The 27,610-nt window shown below is 52.1% G+C and overlaps 2 protein-coding genes across 2 annotated transcripts in view; one reads left to right on the top strand and one right to left on the bottom strand.

Annotated features, from left to right (window-relative positions):
• Positions 1-1,814: 1,814 nt before the first annotated feature.
• DUSP19 (dual specificity phosphatase 19) lies at positions 1,815-12,737 on the bottom strand. Its single transcript, XM_068160750.1, has 4 exons — positions 12,450-12,737; positions 12,201-12,247; positions 10,591-10,743; positions 1,815-3,589 (listed from the first exon to the last, which is right to left on the bottom strand). The coding sequence occupies exons 1-4, from the start codon at positions 12,667-12,669 to the stop codon at positions 3,368-3,370; spliced, it is 642 nt and encodes a 213-aa protein (XP_068016851.1). The 5' UTR covers positions 12,670-12,737; the 3' UTR covers positions 1,815-3,367.
• Positions 12,668-27,610, top strand: part of LOC137452374 (protein phosphatase 1 regulatory subunit 7-like) — a 27,230-nt gene continuing 12,287 nt past the window's right edge. Inside the window, exon 1 of the mRNA XM_068160741.1 lies at positions 12,668-12,823. Within this exon, the coding sequence (XP_068016842.1) occupies positions 12,668-12,823 (156 nt within the window). The remainder of the gene's footprint in view (positions 12,824-27,610) is intronic.

Raw genomic sequence — 27,610 nt, 5'->3', positions numbered from 1 at the left:
CCAACAAGTCAATGTCCCCCTTGCAGTTATAAGCCTGAAACTGAATCCAGTAATCAAGGTTCAGCCTCAACAGTGCTGATTAGAGAGACATATTCATCACATCACATCCCAGGCTGCAGCAAGAGAAGTGTGGCCAGCAGGGCCAGGGAGAGGATTCTCCCCCTCTGCTCACTCTGCTGGGACCCCACCTGGAGCACTGGGGCCAGTTCTGGAGCCTCTATTCCAGGAAGGATCTGGAGGTGCTGGAAGGTGTCCAGAGAAGGGCCACAAGGATGAGCAGAGGGCTGGAGCTCCGCTGCTATGGAGATAGTCCGAAAGAGTTGGGGTTGTTCAGTCTGGAGAAGGCTTTGAGGAGACCTTCTTGTAGCCTTCCAGTATCTGAAGGGGGCTACAGGAAAGCTGGGGAGGGACTTATTAGGGTGTCATGGAGTGATAGGACTGATGGAGATAGAACAAAACTAGCAATAGGTAGACTGAAATTGGATGTTAGGAAGAAGTTCTTCCCCAGGAGGGTGGTGAGAGACTGGCAGAGGTTGCCCAGGGAGGTGGTGGAAGCCTCATCCGTGGAGGTGTTTTAAGGCCAGGCTGGATGTGGCTGTGAGCAAGCTGCTGTAGTGTGAGGTGTCCCTGGCCATGGCAGGGGGGTTGGAGCTGGATGATCCTTGAGGTCCCTTCCAAGCCTGACAATTCTCTGATTCCATGATCACTTTCCTGGTTCTGCTGGTCACACTATTGCCAGGATGCTGGTGTGCTTTTTGGCCACCTGGGCACATGCTGGCTCAGTGTGGTTCACACACTGTACCATGGGGCAGTTCAAATTCGTGGGGCAAGGAGAAAATACTCCATTGGTTCCTGAAAGCAAACCTTTCAAATCACTTCAGCACAATATTTGATCAAACACAGTGTTCTTTTTTATTTCATTGCATATTCATGTATCAAACCCTTGGGAATTGGCATGAAGGCCACACAAAAAAAAAAATCACTATTAAAATGTTCTATGGATTTTATTTATTCTTTAAAACATGCCACCTTAGCACAATAATTCCATCCTGAAATCTGTCAAGATCAAAGTTACCTATCCTCTGATGCTTCTTCTTTATACCTGATGTGGAATGGAGTTTGGGGTGCTGGTGGGGGAGAAGCTGGACAGGAGCAGGCAGTGTGAGCTTGCAGCACAGAAGGCCAAGGGCAGCCTGGGCTGCATCCAAAGCAGCATTGCCAGCAGAGCCAGAGAGGTGATTCTGCCACTTTGCTCTGCTCTGCTGAGACCTCACCTGCAGTGCTGTGTGCAGGTCTGGAGCCCTCAACACAGGAAGGACATGGACCTGATGGAGAGGGTCCAGAGGAGGGCCATGAAAATGATCAGGGGGTTGGAGCAGCTCTGCTAAGAGGACAGGCTGAGGGAGCTGGGGGTGTTCAGCCTGGAGAAGACTCCAGGCAGACCTAAGAGCAACCTTCCAGTACCTGAAGGAGGCTACAAGGTGGCTGCAGAGAGACTGTTTGCAAAGGCTGTCAGGGACAGGACCAGGGGCAATGGCTTCAGATTAGAGCAGAGCAGATTGATTGGATGTGAGGAAGAAGTTCTGCACCATGAGGGTGGTGGAACACTGGAAGAGGTTGCCCAGGGACGTGGTTGGAGACCCTTCCCTGGAGATATTCAAGGTGAGGCTGGAGAGGGCTGTGGGCAACCTGATCTAGTTGGGGATGTCCCTGCTGACTGTGGGGAGGTCAGACTGGATGACCTTTGGAAGTCCCTTCTGGCCCAGGCCATTCTATGGTTCTATGACATCAAATAACGATAGGACAAGAGGAAATGGTCTCAAGTTGTGCCATGAGAGCTTTAGTTTGATCAGCAGGAAGAATTTCTTAATTGAAAGGACTGTTAATCACTGGAATAGGCTGCCCAAGAAGGTGGTGGAGTCACTCTCCCCGGGGGGAAGGGGTGCAGATGCAGTGCTGAGGCACATGGATTAGCGGTAACCTGGCAGTGCTGCGTTAAGAGTTGGACTTGATATTAAAGGTCTCTTCCATCCAAAACAGTTCTGTGACTATATGAACCAAGGACTGAATGCAAAGAAAAGGCAGTGAGTTAGAGCTACTCTGATCTACAAAAAAAGAAACAACCCAAACCAACAGCCTGGGTTCCAGCCCTCTGAAAACATGTTAGTGCACTTCAGAGGCACTGCTGGATGAGAAACCCTAGAAAGACATGAAGCATTGAAATATCCTCTCATTTTGAGCCTCCTGGTTTCATTTCCAACAATGTTTAATGGCTGGCTGGCCCACAGGGTTCAATAAAACCCTCTTTGGATGCAGGATGAATTTAAAATCCAATACCAAGGTGTATTTTATTAGATGAGCTTCTTTTATTGCCTGGATTTTACAACCAGCTAGAGTGCAGAGATTTGGTGTAGCATTAAACAGGGCCACCTAAGTTGTTGGATTTCCTTTCTCTCCTGCCTGCATTTTCTGATGGTTCATTAAAACAAACAAACAAAAAAAACAAACAAACCATCATTTGGGGGTGAGTTTTTTTTCCTCTTATTCCAAGGAAAGTCGAATTTCATCTTAGCACTCTAGGAGGAGCTTGTTCTTGGGGCAAAAGCCTCTCCTAAGTAGGTGGAGCATTTGGCCTTGAGACTACAGGCTGAAAGGGAAGGAGAAAGGGAGGAAGGGAGGGAAGGAGAAAGGGAGGAAAGGAGGGAAGGAGAAAGGGAGGAAAGGAGGGAAGGAGAAAGGGAGGAAAGGAGGGAAGGAGAAAGGGAGGAAGGGAGGGAAGGAGAAAGGGAGGAAGGGAGGGAAGGAGAAAGGGAGGAAGGGAGGGAAGGAGAAAGGGAGGAAGGGAGGGAAGGAGAAAGGGAGGAAGGGAGGGAAGGAGAAAGGGAGGAAGGGAGGGAAGGAGAAAGGGAGGAAGGGAGGGAAGGAGAAAGGGAGGAAGGGAGGGAAGGAGAAAGGGAGGAAGGGAGGGAAGGAGAAAGGGAGGAAGGGAGGGAAGGAGAAAGGGAGGAAGGGAGGGAAGGAGAAAGGGAGGAAGGGAGGGAAGGAGAAAGGGAGGAAGGGAGGGAAGGAGAAAGGGAGGAAGGGAGGGAAGGAGGAAGGGAGGGAAGGAGAAAGGAAGGGAGGGAAGGAGAAAGGGAGGAAGGGAGGGAAGGAGAAAGGGAGGAAGGGAGGGAAGGAGAAAGGGAGGAAGGGAGGGAAGGAGAAAGGGAGGAAGGGAGGGAAGGAGAAAGGGAGGGGAAGGAACAAATAAATACACAACAGACTTCAAAATGCACCTGGGAAAGGGGGCAGCAAAACGACCGACTGAAGCACATCCGACATCTGTTCTTGCAGAGTCAAAGCTGATTGTTTCACTCCTCCCTCTGGCTCAGTCATGATCATTTATGCTTCCATTTGCCTTTATATTCCGTTCCTGGTACTGGTGCAGCTGCTCCATGAAGCCAGGATTGGGGCACGCCGCAGGCCTGGCGGTTTTCACCAAGGAAAAGGCTCTGGCGAAATTCAGTCCTTCGGAATGCATTAGAAAGCCAATGACCACTGCTGCTGCACGGGAGACCCCTGCGTTGCAGTGGACCAGCACCACTCCACCCTTCAAGAAACAAAGAGGGAATCAGTTGAGGTATTCATGAAGTAGACAGCAACAGGTATTAGAAACCTGATATAAAAATAAACAAATCTATTAAGACTTACTGGAAGCTCCTTGCTGAGCACCAAGCAAGCACTTACATAGGATCATAGAATCAGTCGGGGTTGGAACGGACCACAAGGATCATCTAGTCCCAACCCCCCTGCCATGGGCAGGGACACCCCACACTACATCAGGCTGGCCACAGCCTCAGCCAGCCTGGGCTTAAACACCTCCAGGGATGGGGCCTCAACCACCTCCCTGGACAACCCATTCCAGGGCTTCACCACTCTCATGGGGAAGAACTTCCTCCTCACCTCCAGCCTGAATCTCCCCACCTCCAGCTTCATTCCATTCCCCTTAGTCCTATCGCTCCCTTAGATCCTGAGAAGTCCTTCCCCAGCCTTCTTGTAGCCCCCTTCAGATACTGGAAGGCCACAATGAGGTCACCTGGGAGCCTTTTCTTCTCCAGACTGAACAGCCCCAACTCCTTCAGTCTGTCCTCATAGCAGAGGTGCTCCAGCCCTCTGCTCATCCTCGTGGCCCTAAAAATCATTCATAGAATCACAGAATCATAGAATGGTCCAGGCTGGAAGGGAGCTCCAAAGGTCATCCAGTCTGACCTCACTGCAGTCAGCAGGGACATCGTCTGTCCCTTCCCCCAAGAGCTTGGAAGCAGCCTCCTCAGGCAAAAAACAAATCCCAGAGGTATGGGATACTAAGATATCTGATCTAAGTGGGTGCTAATTCTTAAATAGATTTTATTTGCAATATGGAAAGAAACTTGACTGCTGTTACCAGGTTAATGTGCCTGGAAAGCTGCCTGGCAGAAAGGGACCTGGGGGTGCTAAGGGACAAGCAGCTGAAGAGCAGCCAGCAGTGTGCCCAGCTGGCCAAGAAAGCCAAAGGCATCCTGGCTGGGATCAGCAATGCTGTGTCCAGCAGCAGCAGGGAGGGGATTGTCCCCTGGCACTCAGCTCTGGGGAGGCCACACCTCGAGGGTTGTGTCCAGTTTTGGGCACCTCAAGACAAGAGAGATGTGGAGGTGCTGGAGCCAGGGCAGAGGAGGGCAAGGAAGCTGGGAAGGGCCTGGAGAAGAAATCTGTTGGAGAGCAACTGAAGGAGCTGGGGATGGTTAGTGTGAAGCAGAGGAGGCTGAGGGGAGACCTCCTGGCTCTCTACAGCTCCCTGAAAGGAGGTTGTGGAGAGGTTGGTGCTGGTCTCTTCTCACAGGTGATTAGCCATAGAAGAAGAGGGAAGAGCCTCAAGCTGCAGCAGGGCAGGCTCAGACTGGACAGGAGGAAGAATTTTTTTCCCCATCAAGAGTGGTCAGGGCTTGGAATGTGCTGCCCAGGGAGGTGGTGGAGTCCCCAAGGCTGGATGTGTTTCAAGGAGGTTTGGCTGTGGTGCTTGGGGCTGTGGTTTAGGGGTGACCTTGTAGAGTAGGGCTCTGGGTTGGACTTGGTGATGCTGAGGCTCTTTTCCAACCTGAATGGTTCTGTGATTCTGTAAAGACATAGCAAGGCAGCACACAGCTAGGCACAGAGGGGTAGGTTTTGGAACACTTTGCAGTTTCAGTGGCCTCAGTGAAGATTCTGGGGAAGCAGGATCATGCAGAGGAACAGGGAAATCAGAAATGACACTGTGTGGTTTGCAACAAATCTCCACCTCCCGATCACACTGCTGGTACAACTGTAGCAGCTGGCAGGGTGGCTACCACTAAGGTTATTTAACTGGGAGCTATGGTGCAAACCCCAAAGCTACTGAACCTCCCAAACATTCACAACTATCTCTCTCAGGGTTTAAACTCATGCTCTATGAAACATTTCCTACACAATCTTTGAGACAAGTGCATGACTCTTTCAGAAGACATAGCAGATTTCATTAAGAAAGAACAGGCACAAGTTAAACCAAAGGACAATCTGGTGGGGCTTCAGCATCATTTGTAAGGCCCAGCCCTCAGGACATTGCCCTGGAAAAGGCTTGGTCATATAATCATAGAATCACAGAATGGTCTGGGTTGGAAAGGACCTCCAAAGGTCATCTACTCCAACCCCCTCTGCAGTCAGCAGGGACATCCTCAACTAGATCAGGTTTGCCCAGGGCCTCATCAAGCCTCACCTTGAATATCTCCAGGGATGGAGCCTCAACCACCTCCCTGGGCAACCTGTTCCAGTGTTCCACCACCCTCATGGGGAAGAACTTCTTCCTAACATCCAATCTAAATCTGCTCTGCTCTACTTTGAAGCCATTGCCCCTGGTCCTGTCCCTGCAGGCCTTTGCAAACAGTCTCTCTGCAGCCTTCTTGTAGCCCCCTTCAGGTCCTGGCAGGTTGCTCTTAGGTCTCCCTGGAGCCTCCTATTCTCCAGGCTGAACACCCCCAGCTCCCTCAGCCTGTCCTTGGAGCAGAGCTGCTCCAACCCCCTGATCATTCTCATGGCCTCCTCTGGACCCTCTCCATCAGGTCCATGTCCTTCCTGCACTGAGGGCTCCAGACCTGCACACAGCACTGCAGGTGAGGTCTCAGCAGAGCAGAGCAAAGTGGCAGAATGATCTCTCTGGCTCTGCTGGCAACTCTGCTTTGGAGGCAGCCCAGGATGAGAATTGGACCAACCTGGTCCAAACTGTCTGCCAAATGCCACTTCCACACACACAAAACCCAAACAAAACCAACCAACCAAACTTTGGCATCTCCACATCCTGAATAAAGATGCTGAAACACAACACAGTGTGCTCAGGTGCTTGAGGCCAAACCAATACATTCCAGACACAAACACCCTGCTCTGTCTGCCCTTAACAGGCACAAATTATTCAATGGGAACTTTACCAAGAGGAAAAAAAATACCTTGGAGTCAAAGGATTGTTTTGCTTGGAAAAGACCTCCAACATCATTGAGGCCAATCATCAACCTAAGACCCTAAATGGTGATTAGACCACATCCTAAAGTGCCATGTCCACACATTGTATTGAACACCTCAGGCATGGTGCCTCCCCCAACTCACTGGGCAGCCTGTTCCAATGCCTGATCACACTTTCAGTAAAGAAACTTTTCCTAACATTCAACCTAAACCTCCCTTGGTGCAATTTCAGACCATTTCCTCTCTTATAATCACCCAGACTCCTCTCCAGTACCTTGATATCTTAGGTTACAGATTTGGCAGTTATAATTGGAGCACCACTCCAGACTGAGAGTTGGGGTTGTTCCATCTGGAGAAGAGAAGGCTCTGAGGAGACCTTCTTGTGGCCTTCCAGTGTCTGAAGGGGGCTGCAGGAAAGCTGGGGAGCTAAGAATTCCTCCCTGGAAAGATTAAGATTTTAGATGTTTTATAATTGGATATTAAACAGAAAGATCAGCAGGAAAATAAATCCCTAATTCACAGTACTGTGGTGTGAGAGGGGTCACTTGGCATGTCATGGAAAACCTGCCTGCCAGTTTGGAGCCCAGCAGAAATGGTGAGCTCTGATCAGTATCAGAATTTGTACCATGGTGACTACAGACTTAAGCAGTTAAAGTTTTAGAAATGTAGCAAGCACCAGCTGGCAGTGGTGTCCCCAAGAGTGAAGACTCTACTTGGGCTCTCAAACTCAAGGACTCTCATATTCTGTCATTAAGTTAAGCAGGTTGTAACAATAACTTTTCATCTGTCTTGCTTTCTCACCAGGGACCTCCACGCCAGGAGATGAAACAGTAGCATCTCTTTGTGGTTGCTTAAACAGGACAGCACTTAGAATCACAGAATCATAAAACTGAAAGGGTTGGAAGAGACCTCAAAGATCATCCAGGTCCAAGCCCCTGCCATGGGCAGGGACACCTCACTCTAGAGCAGGTTGCTCACAGCCACATCCAGCCTGGCCTGAAAAACCTCCAGGGGTGAGGCTTCCACCACCGCCCTGGGCAACCTCTGCCAGTCTCTCACCACCCTCATGGGGAACAACTTCTTCCTAACATCCAATCTCAATCTCCCTACTTCTAGTTTTGCTCCAACCCCACCCCCCCACCCCCCCAATCTTGCTCTACCCACCTCTAGTTTTGCTCCATTCCCCCCAGTCCTATCACTCCCTCACACCCTCAAAAGTCCCTCCCCAGCTTTCTTGTAGCCCCATTCAGATACTGGAAGGCCACAAGAAGGTCTCATCAGAGCCTTCTCCTCTCCAGATTGCACAACCCCAACTCTCTCAGTCTGTCTCCACAGCAGAGCAGCTCCAGCCCTCTGCTCATCCTCATGGCCCTTCTCTGGACACCTTCCAGCACCTCCAGATCCTTCCTGGAATAGAGGCTCCAGAACTGGACACAGTGCTCCAGGTGGGGTCTCAGCAGAGTGGAGCAGAGGGGCAGAATCCCCTCCCTGGCCCTGCTGGCCACACTTCTCTTGCTGCAGCCCAGGATACAATTGGCTTCTTAAATACAATTTATCCCCAGTTCTTTTAACACTATTTGGACAAAGCAAATGAAGTCATTCAAACCATCTGTCCTCACATACGAACATCACACACTTCATGAGCTGATCCTGGAGAACATCTATTCTACCAATCACCTGCTCTTTCACACTCCTCTCCCCTTAGAAAACTACTAACATTGCTGAAAAGGTTCTCAAGAAAACTCCTTAGCTTAGAACACAGTAACTGGAACATAAAACACCAGAGGCAGAAAGCAACACTAGGCAGTTATGAAGGGCAAGTCTCATCTAGAAATGAAGTGGAAACTGTAACTAGAAACCTTGAAAAGGTCATTAACTGACAATGTGTATCATATAGCTCCTAAATGATAAATGAGAGAAGGAAAGAACAGTGTGACATAAAGAAAGACAGGGCAAGATTATCTTCTTTTGTCCCCATCAACATAAATAATGAATATGGTAGATACAGGCTGCAGCAAGAGAAGTGTGGCCAGCAGGTGATTCTCCTTCCCTCAACTCCACTCTGCTGAGACCCCACCTGGAGCACTGGGTCCAGTTCTGGAGCCTCTATTCCAGGAAGGATCTGGAGGTGCTGGAACGTGTCCAGAGAAGGGCCATGAGGATGAGCAGAGGGCTGGAGCTGCTCTGCTGTGGAGACAGACTGAGAGAGTTGGGGTTGTTCAGTGTGGAGAAGAGAAGGCTCCGAGGAGACCTAATTGTGGCCTTCCAGTATCTGAAGGGGGCTACAAGAAAGCTGGGGAGGGACTTTTGAGGGTGTGAGGGAGTGATAGGACTGGGGGAAATGGAGCAAAACTAGCAATGGATAGACTGAAATTGGATGTTAGGAAGAAGTTGTTCCCCATGAGGGTGGTGAGACACTGGCACAGGCTGTCCAGGGAGGTTTTGGTTTTTGGTTTTGGTTTTTGGTTTTTCAGGCCAGGCTGGATGTGGCTGTGAGCAAGCTGCTCTAGTGTGAGGTGTCCCTGGCCAAAGCAGGGGCTTGGAACTAGATTATCTTTGATGTCCTTTCCAACCCTGCCAATTCTATGATTCTATGGTGGAGTAAGGTGCAATTAGATTTGGTTGTCAAGTCATAGGGTTGCTACTAAAGCAATGGCTGTCAAAAACCACACATGAAGCCGGAATTAAACAAGCAGGAGTCAGGAATGGTCTTGGGTTACAAGCAGGGCTTTCAAGAAACCCCACCCCCTGTTTGCCAAGTTAATTCTTTTCCTGGGTTTTGTGAGAAGTTAAATTCACTCTTTGGCTCCACAACTATCACTGCATGCTCTGACAGCCTTGGTACATAACTGCATGCAGCTTCACAGCTCAAAGTCCTGCATCTTCAGTGGACGACTGAGGTTTGCCTCAAGCCTTCTTCTCCAGACTGAACCACCCCAACTCTCTCAGTCTGTCCTCATAGGAGAGGTGCTCCAACTCTCTGATCATCCTCATGACCCCTCTTTGGCACTAGAATCACAGAATCACCAAGGTTGGAAGAGACCACAAAGATCATCAAGTCCAACCTGTCACCACAGACCTCAGGACCAGACCATGGCACCAAGTGCCACGTCCAATCCCCTCTTGAACACCTCCAGGGATGGGGACTCCACCACCTCCCTGGGCAGCACATTCCAATGGCTAACAACTCTCTCTGTGAAGAACTTTCTCCTCACCTCCAGCCTAAACTTCCCCTGGCGCAGCTTGAGACTGTGTCCTCTTGTTCTGGTACTGGTTGCCTGGGAGAACAGACCAACCCTCACCTGGCTGCAACCTCCCTTCAGGTAGTTGTAGAGAGCAAGAAGGTCTCCCCTGAGCCTCCTCTTCTCCAGCCTAAGCAACCCCAGCTCCCTCAGCCTCTCCTCACAGGGCTGTGCTCAAGGCCTCTCCCCAGCCTCGTTGCCCTTCTCTGGACACCATCAAGTGTCTCAATATCCTTCTTAAACTGAGGAGCCCAGAACTGGACACAGGACTCAAGAATGTTGGACAGCTGCTGATAAACCTCACAGGTTTGTAAAAGCCCTGTTTGGCTTTCTGCTAATTACATAGAATTACAAAGAATAAACCAGGTTGGAAGAGACCTTCAAGATCATCACATCCAACCTATCATCCAGCACCACCTAAACAACTAACCCATGGCACCAAGCACCCCATCAAGTCTCCTCCTGAACACCTCCAATGATAACAATAATTCAAAACAACACCCCTGATGGAGATAAATTAGAGAAAGTAAAGTAGCATCCTTCCATCAGGCATGGTGACGTGGTGATGGGACTTCTGTATGGAAAGTCAACCACAGGTCCAGCTGTATTAATGAAACATTTCTCTAAGACAAGAGAGTCATTCTAAAGAAAAACAACCACAACTGTACCAGAGGGAGCTGAGGTCAACAGCAGTGCCACATCTCCAGGAATGCTCAGAAGTTGTTTCAAAATTCAAAGGGTTAAAGGCAAAACCAACCTCTCTGGTACCACATCTCCCTTTGATTAAAAAAAGAGGCTGCTTTAAACAGGGTAATAAATAATCCAAGCAGGATAACCAGTGGCATTAATTATTGATATACTGTACCTGGATCTTGGCTTTCTCAATAAATTCAAAGCACTCTGGGAAATAGGAGGTAATGTCTGTTTCTGGAAGGTCCAGGATTGAAATGGTCTTATATATGAAGTCATCGAGGAAGGCATTTTGGACTCCATAGGCAACATTTAGAACATGAGTAACCTAAGCCAACAAACAAACAAAAGGGGGAGGGGATAAAAAGGCATTTTCTGAAGACAGCAAGCAAAGGTGGCTTGTTCTTTAGGCATACACACACAAAACTTCATATGGCATGCATAGGCTACCTGTGGCATGCTTCCCTTCAAGCAAAGTTTTATTGCCCTGTTGAAATATATTATGATAAAAAAACAAGGGTTTTCTTTATGTTTTTAAAAGAGGATATTAGAAGATCTGTGCTCAAGCAAGCACAGGCCAAACTAAGGGTTTTCAATAGAAAAGGAAGTTTTGATGGAAAATAAATGAGGAGTAATAGGAACAATAGCACAGCCTACCCAACAATCCCTAAATATCAACCCATCAGCTTAATAGAATAGAATAAACCAGGTTGGAAGAGACCTTCAAGATCATTGTGTCCAACCCATCAACCAATCCAACCCACCTAAACAACTAACCCATGGCACCAAGCACCCCTCCTGAACACCTCCAATGATGGTGACTCCACCACCTCCTTGGGCAGCCCATTCCAATGGGCAATCACTCTCTCTGTGTAGAACTTCTTCTTAACATCCAGCCTAAACCTCCCCTGGCACAGCTTGAGACTGTGTCCTCTTGTTCTGGTGCTGTCTGCCTGGGAGAAGAGACCAACCTCTGCCTGTCTACAACCTCCCTTCAGGGAGTTGTAGAGAGCAATGAGGTCACCCCTGAGTCTCCTCTTCTCCAGGCTAAGCAGCCCCAGCTCCCTCAGCCTCTCCTCATAGGGCTGTGTTCCAAACCCCTTACCAACTTCGTTGCCCTTCTCTGTCCCTTCTACTGAGTCACCAGTGCCATTTACTAGAGCAGAAGGATCACAGCACACAGGATGTTAGGGGTTGGAAGGGACCTCCAAAGATCATTGAGTCCAGCCCCCCTTGCCAGAGCAGGACCATAGAATCCAGCACAGGTCACACAGGAACACATCCAGACAGGGATGGAAAGGCTCCAGAGAAGGAGACTCCACAACCTCTCTGGGCAGCCTGTTCCAGTGCTCTGGGACCCTCACAGTGAAGAAGTTCCTCCTCATGTTGAGGTGGAACCTCCTGTGCTGTAGTTTCCATCCATTGCCCCTTGTCCTAAGGATTTCAGAGTAAATTATACCTGCACTTGACAGACGAGACCACTTCTGGCCGCACTGAATCAACCAGGTTGGAAAAGACCTCAGAGATCATCAAATCCAACCTATTACCTGATACCTAACACCTCCTGACAACTAAACCATGGCTCCAAGTGCCACATCCAAGCCTTTTTTGAACCCCTCCAGGGACGGTGACTCCACCACCTCCCTGGGCAGCACATCCCAATGGCCAATTACTCTTTCTGGGGAGAACTTCCTCCCCACCTGCAGCCTAAAGTTGCCGAGGGAAAGGAAGAGATCCAGGAGCAGGCACTGTGCGAGATGCATCTTCATTTCCGTGCAAAGTTACCTTGTACTTTTTCATCGTCTCCAGGTCGTGAGCAGCATCCTGCGACCCTGACGAGAAAGCGGAGCCGGTTGCCACGCTGAGCCCTCTCCCCCCAGGCAGCTCCGCGCCCTCGGCCCTGCCGGCCAGCGACTCTGGCAAACCCCCCGCAAGCGCTTGCCCGGCGGCACGCAGCGCAGCCCGGCGGGCAGCGCCCCCCGCACCCCCCGCCCCCGCCGCCACCCCCCGGGGCCGCCCCCAGGCCCCACTCACCCAGAAGCAGCCAAGGCTTCACGACGCCGACCTGGAGGTCGGCGCTGAGGTCCTGCACATAGCCGCTGCCGCCGGGCGCCGCCTCCGCCTCCTCCACCTGCAGGCAGGCGCCGCGCCAGGTCTCGATGACCCTGCGGCCGGTCAGCGTCGTCACCCGGGTGCGCTGCTTCCGCAGGTTGGCCCTGGAGAAGTTGCGGATCTCCTGGGTGAGGGAGTGCATGGCCCGGGCACCGCCGCTCAGCCCCGCCACCGACGGCGCCACCGACACAGCGCCCGGCCCCCGCCCCGGCCCCGCCTTCAGCGGCACACCCGAGCCCGCTGCCCGCCGGCCCCCCGGGGGCCGAGCCTCGGCGCGCAGGCGCTCGGCGCCATCCGTGAGGACGAATACGGCGGCAGGCAGTGGGTTGCTTCCCCCGGATACGCTGAGGGAAAGCGGACTCCACCCGGCCGTCCTGGGTGCTGAGCACCGCAGCTTCTCCCTGCAGGCTGCCCTGTTGAGCCCTCTGAATCACAGAATCAATGTTAGGGGCTGGAAGGGACCTCCAAAGCTCATCCAGTCCATCCCCCTGCCAGAGCAGCAGCACCTACAGCAGGTCACACAGGAACACATCCAGGTGGGGTTGGAATATCTCCAGAGCAGGATACTCCACAACCCCCCTGGGCAGCCTGCTTCAGGGCTCTGTCACCCCCACAGGGAAAAAATTTTTCTTCCTGTTCACATAGAACTTCCTCTGCCTCAGCTTCCACCACTGCCCCTTGTGCTGGCATTGGGCATCCCCCAGCAGAGCCTGGCTCCAGCCTCTGGGCACTCCCCCTGCACAGCTTTAGCAACAGCAATGAGGTCACCTCTCAGGCTCCTCCTCTCTAAAGAGCCCTCAGCTCCTTCAGGCTCTCCTTGAGAGGAAGATGTGCCACTGCCTTCAGCATCTTTGTGGCTCTGTGCTGGACTCTTTCAAGCATTTCCCTGAGGTCCTTCCTGAACTGAGGGGCTGAGAACTGGACACATATGCCAGATGTGGCCTCAGCAGGGTAGAGAAGAGAGGGAGGAGAACCTCTCTGGACCTACTCTCCACAGCCCTTTTAATCCACCATAGGATGCCATTGGCATTCCTGGCCACCAGAGCACATTGCTGGCTCATGGTCAACCTCCCATCCACCAGGATCCCCAGGTCCTTTTCCCCTTCACTGCTCTCCAGCAGCTCAGTCCCCAACCTCTCCTGCTCCATGGGGTTGTTCTTTCCCAGGTGCAAGACTCTCCCCTTGCTCTTGTTGAATTTCATTCCATTTCTCTCTGCGCAGCACTCAGCCTGTCCCGGTCTGGCTGAATGGCAGCACTGGATGTGTCTGCCCCAGAGAGCCCAGAGTGGTCTGGGCTGCATTCACAAGAGATTTGCCAGTGCTTTTTCTTTAGTGCTTACAAGCCCAGGAGGGAGTTTGCTGGTCATCCAAAGCTTTGAGGGCTTCAATATTTTAATATATTTTTTATTCTTTCTTGTTTGTGTGCTGTGGGTCTGCCAGTGAAGAACATAGCAAGTGTAATGAAAGCATCTCGAAAGCTGCTGGGGTTTGAAGTAAGTGCTGCTGCTTTGAAAAACAAATCACCCAGGGATGCCTTGCCTGACAATAATTGGGGATTTGCTTCCTGGGAAGCAGGGGGAAGTAACCAGTTAAACAGAAACTGCCAGAATCAAAGCCTTCTTCCTCCTCCACAGTCACTGAGCTGGTAACAAAAGGTTAAACGAAATCAGCTTCTTATGTTCACCAAAGAGGAATAAAAAGGAGGTAAGGTGAGGTTGTTCCCAAGCCATTGAGTGTCCGTGTTTTTGTGTACTCTCTACAGAGTTTTGAGTGCTATGCAGTTGGCACATAAGTATGTGACATCTGGAGATCCCAAGTATGGAGAGCTTGGCAGAGAGGAACCTAATGATGGTCAACAAGGGTAAGTACAGAGTCCTGCACCTGGGAAGGAAGAAGAAACTGCAGCAGTACAGGTTGGGAGGGGTCTGCTGGAGAGCAGCCCTGTGGGGAAGGACCTGGGTGGCCAAGAAGGCCAATGGGATCCTGGGGTGCACTCAGAGGAGTGTGTCCAGCAGATCCAGGAGCCTCTCCTCCCCCTCTACTCTGACCTACTGAGACCTCACCTGGAGTACTGCATCCAGTTCTGGGCTCCTCAGTTCAAGAGGGACAGGGATCTGCTGGAGAGAGTCCAAGGGAGGGCTGCAAGGATGCTGAAGGGACTGGAGCACTGCCTGGTGAGGAGAGGCTGAGAGCCCTGGGGCTGTTTAGTGTGGAGAGGAGAAGACTGAGAGGGGATCTGATCAATGTCTATCAATATCTGAGGGCTGGGGGTCAAGAGGGAAGGGACAGGCTCTGCCTACTTGTGTCCTGTGATGGGATAAGGGGCGCTGGATGGAAACTACAGCACAGGAGGCTCCACCTCAACAGGAGGAGGAACTTCTTCACTGTAAGGGTCCCAGAGCCCTGGAACAGGCTGCCCAGAGAGGTTGTGGAGTCTCCTTCTCTGGAGGCTTTCAAGACTCATCTGGACACATTCTTCTGTGTCCTGTGCTGGATTCTATGGTCCTGCTCTGGCAGGGGGGATTGGACTTGATGATGTTTGGGTGCCTTCTAACATCCTCTGATGCTGTGATTTGTGAAGTTAAATGGCAGTACTGCATCCTCCTGTTTGTAGGATAAAGATGTACTGCTACACTACTTCCCCTCTGATGTTCTCACACTATGCTGGCAGGTTGTGACAGCTCCAACAATCTGATCATTCCATAGAACGCAGCAGAGAGAAAACAGGCAAATTGGTTCCATGTAAAGAGGTTTCCTAATGCCTTGCCAGTTTAAGAAGCAGAGAGCAGGCTTAGGAGCTGCAAGAGGGTTAAGTTATTTCTAGGAATGCCAGAGGCAACATTCTTACAGGAATTAGTCATAAATTCACCTGGCAAAAAACAAAACCAGAGGGGGGGGAAAAAGCAGGATGCCCTACACACTGCCCAGAAAAGCAAATGTCTCAGCCAAGAGATAAATCCATATTTAGGGCAGGATGGCAACCTGTGATGGATCAGAGATCAAGGTAACAAAGGTGCCAAACAGAAGGCTCCAGGACAAAACACAATTCTCAGCAATCCCTTTCTGCAGCAGGAATTAAAATGTTCAGTGCAAGCAGGAGGTTATGTAACCTTCTGAGCAGTAGCTGTGTGCATTCAGTAGCCTCTCTGAAAGCAGGCTGTGGTTCACAGTAGTCCAACCAACAGTTATCATAGAATCAACCAGGTTGGAAAAGACCTCAGAGTTCAACCTGTTCCCTAATACCTAACACCTCCTGACAACTAAACCATGGCTCCAAGTGCCACATCCAAGCCTTTTTTGAACACCTCCAGGGATGGGGACTCCACCACCTCCCTGGGCAGCACATCCCAATGGCCAATTACTCTTTCTGGGAAGAACTTTATCCTAACCTCAAGACTAAACTTCCCCTGGCACAACTTGAGACTGTGTCCTCTTTTTCTGGTGCTGTTTGCCTGGGAGAAGAGACCAACCCTCACCTGGCTGCAACCTCCCTTCAGGTAGCTGTAGAGAGCCATGAGGTCTCCCCTGAGCCTCCTCTTCTCCAGGCTAAACAACCCCAGCTCCCTCAGCCTCTCCTCACAGGGCTGTGCTCAAGGCCTCTCCCCAGCCTCGTTGCCCTTCTCTGGACATGTTCAAGAGTCTCAATGTCCTTCTTAAATTGAGGAGCCAAGAATTGGACACAGGACTCAAGGTGTGGCCTAACCAGTGCTGAGCACAGGGGTGATATCATTCATTTTTCTGTAAAGGTCAGATCAACCCCTTGGATGCAGTCGATCAGAGGAAAGCTAGGGAGAGCTTTAGGTCTGGGGGTGAAGCCAGCAACTGCGTAGCATTTTGTGGCTGTTTTCCAAGCCTCCTTGGCTTGCTGCAGCTGCCTGTGTGAGAGAGCAGGAACAGTGGGGGATCTTGCAAGAATGTGGAGAGCCTTCTGCGTCAGGAAATTGGCAAGGAAGGCCTGAGCACAATTTGCTTGCAGGCCAGACCCAGAAGCCTGCCATTAGAACAGCAAGGATGTGTGTGCTCTGTAACCCACTCCTGCTCAACACAGGTATGGGACATGCTGTGTAAGCGCTTCCAAGACTCAGCTGGGACAGATCTGGAAGCTGCCTACAGCTGCATGTTGTTCCTGAAGCTCTGGGGAAGGGTCCGCAGTCCGTGTCGGTTTTGCTGGTAGTGTTCATCCCTGCTACAGATGCGGTGAACACCAGGGGGCACTACTGCACGGAGAATGCTTGCTCGTGTGCCGGCTCTGAAATCACGGAGCCATGGAATGGGCTGGGTTGAGGGGTACCTCCAAAGCTCACCCAGTCCAAGCCCCTCTGCAGTCAGCAGGGACATCCCCAACGAGATCAGGTTGCCCACAGCCCTCTCCAGCCTCACCTTGAATACCTGCAGGGATGGGGCCTCCCTGGGCAACCTCTTCCAGTGTTCCACCACCCTCATGGTGCAGAACTTGTTCCTAACATCCAATCTAAATCTCCTCTGCTCTAGTTTGAAGCCATTGCCCCTGGTCCTGTCCCTGCAGGCTTTTGCAAACAGTCTCTCTGGAACCTTCTTGTAGACCCTTTCAGGTCCTGGAAGGTTGCTCTTAGGTCCCCCCAGAGCCTTCTTTTCTGCAGGCTGAACACCCCCAACTCCCTCAGCCTGTCCTTGGAGCAGAGCTGCTCCAACCCCCTGATTGTTTTCATGGCCTCCTCTGGACCAGTTACATCAGCTGCATGTCCTTCTTGTATTGGGGGCTCCAGACCTCTACACAGCACTCCAGGTCAGGGCTCACGAGAGGAGAGCAGAGGGGCAGGATCACCTCTCTCCATCTCTGGCCATGCTGCTTTGGATGCAGCCCAGGCTGCCATTGGCCTTCTGGGCTGCAAGTGCACACCCAAAGAGGCTGTAGGTGTTTACATGCAGAATTATTATTATATCATTATTTAATTAGTGTGTGCCCATATCATAAGCATTAGGTCTAGTCTAGATCTTCTCTACCTGGGCCACAACAACACCAAGGTAAGCTGCAGACTTTGGGATGTGTAGCTGGAAAGCTGTGACTCAGACAGAGATCAGGAGGTGTTGGTTGGCAGTCTATTAAGCATGAGTCAGCAGAGCCCAACTAGCCAAGAAAGCCAATGGCATCCTGGCTTGGATCAGAAACAGGGTGGGCAGCAGGGACAGGGAAGTGACACCTGTGCTCAGCACTGATGAGGCCACACCTTGAGTGCTGTGTTCAGCTCTGGGACCCTCACTACAGGAAGGACACTGAGGGGCTGGAGCCTGTCCAGAGAAGGGCAATGAGGCTGGAGAAGGGCCTGGAGCACCTGGGCTATGAGGAGGGGCTGAGAGAGCTGGGGGTGTTCAGGCTGGAGAAGAGGAGGCTAAGGAGAGACCTCATTGCTCTCTACAGCTCCCTGAAGGGAGGTTGGAATGAGGAGGGGGTTGGTCTTCTCCCAGGCAACCAGCAACAGAACAAGAGGACACAGACTCAAGATGCACCAGGGAAAGTTTAGGCTTCATCTTAGAAAGAAGTTCTTCACAGAAAGAGAGATTGGAGGGAGGAGAGGCTGAGGGGAGACTTCAGTGCTCTCTACAGCTCCCTGAAGGGAGGTTGGAGTGAGGAGGGGACAGCCTCTGCTCCTTGGTGGCAAGGGAGAGGAGCAGAGGAATTCCAAGCTGCAGCAGGGGAGGCTCAGTCTGGAAGCTAGGAAATATTTCCTGCCAGAGAGGGCTCTCAGCCATTGGAATGGTCTGCCCAGGGCAGTGCTGGAGCCACCATCCCTGGGGGTGTTCCAGCAGCCTTGGAGCTGGTGCTTAGGGACATGGTTTGGTGTTGACCCTGCAGTGCTGGGTGGGAGGTTGGACTGGATGAGCTTGGAGGTCTCTTCCAAGCTGATGTTTTCTGTGATGCTGTAAATCCTCATAGACACTGTCTATTTATTTTCTTTTTTCACATGCAGTTGCCATATTGCTCACACTTTCCATTACAAAGCAGAAGAGTGAAATTAGTGGTGAAATTAGTGTTTAAAAGTGGGAATCAGCTCACAGATGAAAACTTCCTCTTGCTGAGGGTGTAAGTCTTCTCTAGAGATGTATCAGGAGCTTCAGTGGTTGAATGCATTTATGGTATTGCTGGATCTTCAGGTTTTGGAAAAGCTGCCTCCCCATGCAAATGCCAGAGTTTAAAGCCCTTTGTACATTCATGGTTCTGGTTTGCCTCTCAAGAAATTCAGCAGAACCTGCTCTAGTAGGTATAAAGTAAGAAGCATAGGGTGTATGGAAGCTGAGATGGATTAGAAGGGCTCTGGTTAGTAGGTTGAGAGAGATTATGCTCCCCTGTTGGAGAGCAGTGAAGGGGAAAGGGACCTGGGGCGTCCTGGTGGATGGGAGGTTGACCATGAGCCAGCAATGTGCTCTAGTGGCCAAGAAGGCCACTGGCATCCTGGGGTGGATTGGAAGGGCTGTGGTGAGTAGGTCCAAGAGAGGTTCTCCCTCTCTTCTCTGCCCTGCTGAGGCCACATCTGGCATATGGTGTCCAGTTCTGGGGCCTTCAGTTCAGGAAGAACCACAGGGAAGTGCTTGAAAGAATCCAGCACAGAGCCCCAAAGGTGCTGGTGGCAGTGGAACATCTCCCTGCTGAGGAAAGGCTGAGGGAGCTGAGGGCTCTGGAGCTTGGAGAGGAGGAGCCTGAGAAGTGACCTCATTGCTGTTGCTAAAGCTGTGCAGGGGGAGTGCCCAGAGGCTGGAGCCAGGCTCTGCTGGGGGATGCCCAATGCCAGCACAAGGGGCAGTGGTGGAAGCTGAGGCAGAGGAAGTGCCATGGAAACAGGAGGAAAAATTTTTCCCCTGTGAGGGTGACAGAGGCCTGGAGCAGGCTGCCCAGGGGGCTTGTGGAGTCTCCCTCTCTGGAGATATTCCAAACCCCACCTGGATGTGTTTCTGTGTGACCTGCACTAGGTGATGCTGTTCTGGCAGTGGGGTTGGACTGGATGAACTTTCAAGGTCCCTTCCAACCCTCAGTGTTGTGTGATAGGCACTAACCATTACAACAGCAGCTTGTACCTATTCAAAAAGCTCATAGGACAATGCATCATCTCTCTGGTGTATTTGTTTCCTCCCAGTATTCATTCTGGGCCAGGTAATGCCTGAACTTAACAATGCAAAAGACCTTCTGTTAGGGGGGTTGGATTGGTTGATGGGTTGGATGCGATGATCTTGAAGGTATCACAGTATCACAGTATCACAGTATAACTTAGGTTGGAAAGGACCTCGAGGATCATTGAGTCCAACCTATCAACACAGACCCCATGACTAGACCATGGCACCAAGTGCCACATCCAATCCCTTCTTGAACACCTCCAGGGATGGTGACTCCACCACCTCCCTGGGCAGCACATCTCAATGACGAATAACTCGCTCGGTGAAGAACTTTCTCCTCACCTCAAGTCTAAACCTCCCCTGGCACAGCTTGAGACTGTGTCCCCTTGTTCTGGTGCTGGTGCTGTAGCCCTTCCTGGCTACAACCACCCTTCAGGTAGTTGTAGAGGGCAATGAGGTCACCCCTGAGCCTCCTCTTCTCCAGGCTAAGCAACCCCAGCTCCCTCAGCCTCTCCTCACAGGGCTGTGCTCAAGGCCTCTCCCCAGCCTTGTTGCCCTTCTCTGGACACCTTCAAGTGTCTCAATGTCCTTCTGAAACTGAGGGGCCCAGAACTGGACACAGGACTCAAGGTGTGGCCTAACCAATGCAGAGTACAGGGCACAATGACCTCCCTGCTCCTGCTGGCCACACTATTCCTGATGCAGGCCAGGATGCCCTTGGCCTTCTTGGCCACCTGGGCACACTGCTGGCTCATATTCAGGTGTCTGTTGATCAGCACCCCCAGGTCCCTCTCTGTTTGGGAGCTCTTCAGCCACTCTGACCCCAGCCTGTAGCTCTGCATGGGGTTGCTGTGGCCAAAGTGCAGCACCTGGCACTTGGACTTGTTGAATGCCATCCTGTTGGACTCTGCCCATCTGTCCAGTCGGTCGAGGTCCCTCTGCAGAGCCCTTCTGCCCTCTAACTGACCAACATCTGCTCCTAACTTGGTGTCATCTGCAAACTTGCTGATGACTGACTCTACCCCTTCATCCAGATCATCAATGAAGATGTTAAAGAGCACAGGGCCCAGCACTGATCCCTGGGGGACTCCACTGGTGCCTGACTGCCAGCTGGCTGTGGCACCATTCACCACCACTCTCTGGGCTCAGCCTCCAGCCAGTTCCTAACCCAGCTCAGAGTGCTGCTGTCCAAGCCAGGGGCTGACAGCTTGGCCAGCAGTTTGCTGTGGGGGAAGGTGTCAAAGGCCTTGCTGAAGTCCAGGCAGACCACATCCACAGCCTGCCCCACATCCACCAGGCAGTCATCTGATCATAGAAGGAGATCAGGTTGGAGAGGCAGGACCTGCCCTTCCTAAATCCATGCTGGCTGGACCTGAGCCCTTGGCCATCCTTCAGGTGTGCAGTTATTGCCCCCAGAATAATCTGCTCCAACTTGGTTTGGTTTATTCTAAATAAAGGTTTATTCTAAAAAATATGATAACCACACATTCCAGAGAGCTGACTGTGAGAAAGCAGCCTGGTGCTCTGAGCAATGCTCAGAGTTAGAGGGCTGAACTTGAGTGCAAAACACAGCAAAACCTGAGAGTGAATGCCTTATGTCAGTCCTTCATCTGAAGCAAACCCTAATTATTCCCCTGATTCCATCACATTCCCAACTGAAATAACCTGGGAGGGCTAAAGAGGAATGGGCCAAAGATCAGAACCAGCTCATCTCTAACTAGTACTACAAACCTCTGCTGCAGACCAAGCTGGGGGCAGGAGTTGATCTGCTGGAGGGTAGAGAGGCTCTGCAGAGAGACCTGGACAGGCTGGACAGATGGGCAGAGTCCAAGGGCAGGAGATTGAACACATCCAAGTGCCAGGTGCTGCACATTGGCCACAGCAACCCCAGGCAGTGCTACAGGCTGGGGTCAGAGTGGCTGAGAGCAGCCAGGCAGAGAGAGACCTGGGGGTGCTGGTTGATGGTAGGCTGAACATGAGCCTGCAGTGTGCCCAGGTGGCCACGAAGGCCAATGGCATCCTGGCCTGCATCAGGAACAGTGTGGCCAGCAGGAGCAGGGAGGTCATTCTGCCCCTGTACACTGCACTGGTTAGGCCACACCTTGAGTCCTGTGTCCAGTTCTGGGCCCCTCAGTTTAGGAAGGAGGTTGACTTGCTGGAAGGTGTCCAGAGAAGGGCAACAAAGTTGGTGAGGGGCTTGGAACACAGCCCTGTGAGGAGAGGCTGAGGGAGCTGGGGCTGCTTAGCCTGGAGAGGAGGAGACTCAGGGGTGACCTTATTGCTCTCTACAACTACCTGAAGGGAGGTTGTGGACAGGCAGAGGTTGGTCTCTTCTCCCAGGCAGCCAGCACCAGAACAAGAGGACACAGTCTCAGGCTGCGCCAGGGGAGGTTCAGGTTGGATGTTAGGAAGAAGTTCTATACAGAGAGAGTGATTGCCCATTGGAATGGGCTGCCCAAGGAGGTGGTGGAGTCACCATCATTGGAGGTGTTCAGGAGGAGACTTGATAGGGTGCTTGGTGCCATGGGTTAGTTGTTTAGGTGGGTTGGATTGGTTGATGGGTTGGACACGATGATCTTGAAGGTCTCTTCCAACCTGGTTTGGTTTATTCTAAATAAAGGTTTATTCTAAATAGAGACTGTAGCTTTATTAGGTGAAAACAGCTGAGAAGTTGAAAATAACTTTGTGCACCAGCTGGTCACAGGATGGCTGTGAATCATGAACGTGGTGGGGTGATGAGAAAGGCAAATGTGACCACACAATGCACCAGGAGGTGTTTCAAATAAGGAGGAAGGGGGGAAGGGGGGGGGATAACAAAACTCTTGTATCGGGTTCTAATAAGCCTCTCTGAAGTACAATGTGGTGATTGACCAATACCTCAAACAAGTGCAAAGAACAGCTGAACCTTCAATTACATTATAGTCATTAGACTCTCATCAAAGCAGGATCAGAGGATGTTAGGGGATGGATGGGACCTCTGGAGATCCTCCAGTCCAACCCCCCTGCCAGAGCAGGACCATAGAATCCAGCACAGGACACACAGGAATGCATCCAGACAGGGATGGAAAGGCTCCAGAGGAGACTCCACAACCTCTCTGGGCAGCCTGCTCCAGTGCTCTGGGACCCTCACAGTAAAGAAGTTCCTCCACTTGTTGAGGTAGTTTATGATCCTCCTATGATGTAGTTTAGATCCATTGCCCCTTGTCCTATCACAGGGTGCAACTGAGCAGAGCCTGTCCACCAGCACTGCCAGATCCTTCTCCACAGGGCTGCTCTCCAGCAGATCCCCTCCCAACCTGGACTGCTGCAGTTTATTCTTCCTTCCCAGGTGCAGAGCTCTGCAATTCTCCTTGTTGAGCCTTATTAGGTTCCTCTCTGCACAACTCTTAGTCTGCCCAAGTCTCTGAACAGCCTCACAGCATTCAGGTGTCACAGCCTAGCCTCCCAGTTTGGTATCATCACAAACCTGCTGAGCAGACTCTGTCTGTCTGCCTGTCTGTGCACCAATGTCAGTGATGAAGACATTGAACAGGACTGGACCCAGCTCTGCCCTGGGATGTTCTCCTCCCCCTCTACTCTGCCCTGCTGAGACCTCACCTGGAATAGTGCATCCAGTTCTGGGCTCCCCAGTTCAGGAGGGACAGGGATCTGCTGGAGAGAGTCCAAGGGAGGGTTGCAAGGATGCTGAAGGGACTGCAGCACTGCCTGGTGAGGAGAGGCTGAGAGCCCTGGGGCTGTTTAGTGTGAAGAGGAGAAGACTGAGAGGGAATCTGACCAATGTCTATCAATATCTGAGGGCTGGGGGTCAAGAGGGAGGGGACAGGCTCTGCTCAGTTGCACCCTGTGATCGGACAAGGGACAATGGATATAAACTGCAGCACAGGAGGTTCCACCTCACCATGAGGAAGAACTTCTTGACTGTGAGGGTCACAGAGCACTGGAGCAGGCTGCCCAGAGAGGTTGTGGAGTCTCCTTCTCTGGAGCCTTTCCATCCCTGTCTGGATGTGTTCCTGTGTGACCTGTGCTGGATTCTATGATCCTGCTCTGGCAGGGGCATTGGACTTGATGATCTCTGGAGGTCCCTTCCAACCCCTAGCATCCTGTGATCCTGTGATGCCTGCTCCTGCTGTCTCCCCTGTTTCTGAAGCAGCAAGCAGTTTGGGGGCATGGGCTTGGGATCATTCACACCTTTCCTGGTTTTGAGCCACGAGCTACTCAGGACCAAAGGACAGAAAAGACATTTCACTTCTTTTTGGAGAGTAAAACAAATGAAAAGAAAAGGCTGCACAACTGGATTGGAGGTTTAAATGGGAATTCTGTTTGCAAATATGTACCCAAGGTATTCAAATAGAATGAATACACTCCTCTGGGCCTACCAGGCCAAAACCCTCCAGAGCTTTCCAGAAATCTCCACCCTCTCAGTTTCAGCATGCCTAAGAGGAGTCCCAAACTGCCCCCCTGTAGTGGTTCGAGCTAGTCCCTAGCTTAGGAGCAAATGATCATAGTATCATACTATCAGTCATGGTTGGAAGGGACCACAAGGATCATCCAGTTCCAACCCCTCTGCCATGGGCAGGGACACCCCACACTAGATCAGCCTGGCCAGAGCCTCATCCAGCCTGGGCTTAAACACCTCCAGGGACAGGGCCTCAACCACCTCCCTGGACAACCCATTCCAGGGCTTCACCACTCTCATGGGGAAGAACTTCCTCCTCACCTCCAGCCTGAATCTCCCCACCTCCAGCCTCATTCCATTCCCCCTAGTCCTAGCACTACCTGAGATCCTGAGCAGTCCCTCCCCAGCCTTCCTGTAGCCCCCTTCAGATACTGGAAGGCCACAATGAGGTCACCTGGGAGCCTTCTCTTCTGCAGACTGAACAGCCCCAACTCCTTCAGTCTGTCCTCACAGGAGAGGTGCTCCAGCCCTCGGATCATCCTTGTGGCCCTTCTCTGGACACCTTCCAGCACCTCCAGATCCCTATTGGAATAGGGGCTCCAGAGCTGGAGGCAGGACTCCAGGTGGGGTCTCAGCAGAGCTGAGCAGAGGGGGAGGATCACCTCCCTTGCCCTGCTGGCCACACTTCTCCTGATGCAGCCCAGGATCTGATTGGCTTTGTGGGCTGCAAGTGCACACTGAGAGCTCCTGTTGAGCTTCTCCTCCCCCAGCACCCCCAAGTCTCTCTCCTCAGGGCTGCTTTCCAGCCAGTCCCTGCCCAGCCTGGATATGTGCCTGGGATTGCCTCCACCCAGCTGCAGGACCCTGCCCTTGGTCTTATTGAACCTCCTGAGGCTGGCTTGTGCCCACCTCTCCAGCCTGTCCAGGTCCCTCTGGATGGCCTCCCTTCCCTCCAGCGTGTCTGCTGCACCACACAGCTTGGTGTCATCAGCAAACTTGCTGAGGGTGCACTCAATGCCACTGTCCATGTCACCCACAAAGATGTTGAACAAGCCTGGTCCCAGGACTGATCCCTGAGGGACTCTGCTTGTCCCTGGCCTCCATTGGGACATGGAGCCATTGACAGCCACCCTTTGGGTGCGGCCATCAAGCCAGTTCCTTATCCATCTAGTGGTCACCCATCACACCCATGTGTCACCAGCCTGGAGACCAGGATGTGGTGCGGGACACTGTCGAAGGCTTTGCTCAGCTCCAGGCAAACAACTCTAAGGTCTCTTCCAACCTAAGCCATTCTGTGGTACTAATTGTGAACAGGAAAATTCCAGTGAGTTCTGAGTCTGAGGGAGGCCATCCAGAGGGACCTGGACAGGCTGGAGAGGTGGGCACAAGCCAACCTCATGAAGTTCAGTAAGGGCAAGTGCAGGGTCCTGCAGCTGGATGGAGGCAATCCCAGGCACAAATCCAGGCTGGGCAGTGACTGGCTGGAAAGCAGCCCTGAGGAGAGAGACTTGGGGGTGCTGGTGGACAAAAAGCTCAACATGAGCTCTCAGTGTGCACTTGCAGCCCGCAAGGCCAATCAGATCCTGGGCTGCATCAGGAGAAGTGTGGCCAGCAGGTCGAGGGAGGTGATCCTCCCCCTCTGCTCAGCCCTGGTGAGACCCCACCTGGAGTACTGTGTCCAGTTCTGGAGCCCCTATTACAAGAGGGATGTGGAGGTGCTGGAACGTGTCCAGAGAAGGGCCACAAGGATGCTCAGAGGGCTGGAGCACCTCTCCTATGAGGACAGACTGAAGGAGTTGGGGCTGTTCAGTCTGCAGAAGAGAAGGCTCCCAGGTGACCTCATTGTGGCCTTCCAGTATCTGAATGGGGCCTACAGGAAGGCTGGGGAAGTTTGCTTTATTTTGTGCCTTTTTGGGGGTGAATCAAAGGGAGTGGGGGGATTGTGGGTGGGCTGGTTCTGCCACGTGGGGCAGGGGGCTGCTGCAGCAGAGGAGCAGGTGAGCGAGGGCTGGGGGCCCCCCCCTAAAGTGCTGAAAATTCTCCGAGGGGACCACACTATCTTTAAAAGTGTAAGTACTGGGGTGAGGCGAGGCGGAGGCAAACCTCTGGTTTGCAGCTGGAGAGGGAGGGCTTGGAGTGACTGGTGCGTAAGAAAGCTTTGGAAACGACCCCTGTCTGCCCTCTCTGCTTCTAAAAGGCTTTTAGCATTGGAAAATAAAAGCCACGTGGGGGCCCGGCTGCTGCCCACGCCCAGGGAGGTGCTCAGTGCTGCCACCCGGTGTGTAACGGCCGGCAGTGCAGCCGTGCCGCGGCGTGTGCTGCCCCGTGGGAGCTCAATGCTGCCACCCTGTGTGTAACGGCCGGCAGTGCAGCCGTGCCGCGGCGTGTGCCGCCCTGGGTGAGCTAATTTCTGCAGCCTAACTGCGCTGAATGCTCGAAAATTCTTAGGGGAAGAGCGGAGGGCGGAGAGCTTGACTCGAGCGTCGCTATGGATCCGGCGCCTGCGCCCTAGCCCGGCTCTGCTCGCGCCAGGGGGGCAGCGTCCCGGTGGTCGCTATGGACACGGCGCCTGCGCCGCAGCGGGTCCGGTCCCGGTGTCGCTGCCGGCCGGGGACTCCCAGGTGTGTTCCTTCCGGCGTCTGAAGGTGGTCTGGGGCCATCGGCAGGGCTTTTGGGGGTGACGGAGGAGGTCTTGGGGACACCTAAAAGGGTCTGGGGATACGTAAAGTTCTCGTGGGGCCATCGGAAAGGGTCAAGGGTCGTGGAGAGGCAGCTGGGCACCTCCGACGGACCCTTTGGGAGGTCTCTGCAGGCTACCGTGGGAGCTGGGGGTGTCTCGGGGTGGGTTTGGGTTTGGGTTTGTGCTGCAAACAGCGTTGATAATGACTTAGAGAAAGACACACAAGAGACTCAGTAAGTCTCTTGTATCGTGCTTCTATTCTGGCGCCTGACACAGGTAGGATCATTTCAAAAGAGCTGTGTGTCTTCAGAGAGGTTTGGGCAAACTTTTATACAAAAAGTTATCTGTCTATAATGACAGAGGTCCAGATGCTGCCTATCTATACAAAGCTTATCTATCTAAAAGAGCAGAAGTACACATATCATGCAGGTGTCCTTTATCTTATCCAAAAGAGCATCTTGTCCAAGACTAACAGAAGTGAATCACTGACAAATCCTGTTATTCCTTCTCTATCCAAAGGCTGTCTGCCAGCCCCTCTCCCCCTCCCTGCGTCCCAGCATTTCAGCTAACAAGCGGAAAATTCTTATCAACTCTGTGGTTCTGTTAATGAGACTTTTCTGTTCATCAGTTCCCCCCTTTCTCACAGCCAACAGTATATTCCTATACTATATTTTCTTAAGGCAAACTTTGGACCCAGGCTTTCTGAGCTATCTTTCCCATGCTGACACTTGTGGAAGTTACTCTCAGATGTAGTCACCCAGTCTGATGCCCCCCAAGTCCAATTCATTGAGGCTTCCCCAAATAAAGGGGTCCTCATTTGGCCTCGAGGAAGTTCAGTGCATATCCAACAGTTAGAGAGATTAGTTTGCAAAGCCAATTCTTGCCTAACGTGTAAGTACATATTGCCTTCCCATCCCTCAA

This window comes from Melanerpes formicivorus, unplaced genomic scaffold (assembly GCF_026170545.1).
Source record: "Melanerpes formicivorus ecotype bairdi unplaced genomic scaffold, bMelFor1.0.p_v2 SCAF_52, whole genome shotgun sequence".
Taxonomy (NCBI): Eukaryota; Metazoa; Chordata; class Aves; order Piciformes; family Picidae; genus Melanerpes; species Melanerpes formicivorus.
Note: the sequence above shows the minus strand (reverse complement) of the source record. Positions and strands in the feature narration are given on the sequence as shown.

Excerpts from the sequence above, each read along its gene's own strand:
- DUSP19 (XM_068160750.1), bottom strand. The coding sequence starts at position 12,669 with ATGCACTCCCTCACCCAGGAGATCCGCAACTTCTCCAGGGCCAACCTG. Across the intron at positions 12,248-12,449 it reads GAAGCCTTGGCTGCTTCTGG|GGTCGCAGGATGCTGCTCAC; the intron begins GTGAGTGGGGCC and ends CTTTCTCGTCAG. Across the intron at positions 10,744-12,200 it reads AGACGATGAAAAAGTACAAG|GTTACTCATGTTCTAAATGT; the intron begins GTAACTTTGCAC and ends TTGTTGGCTTAG.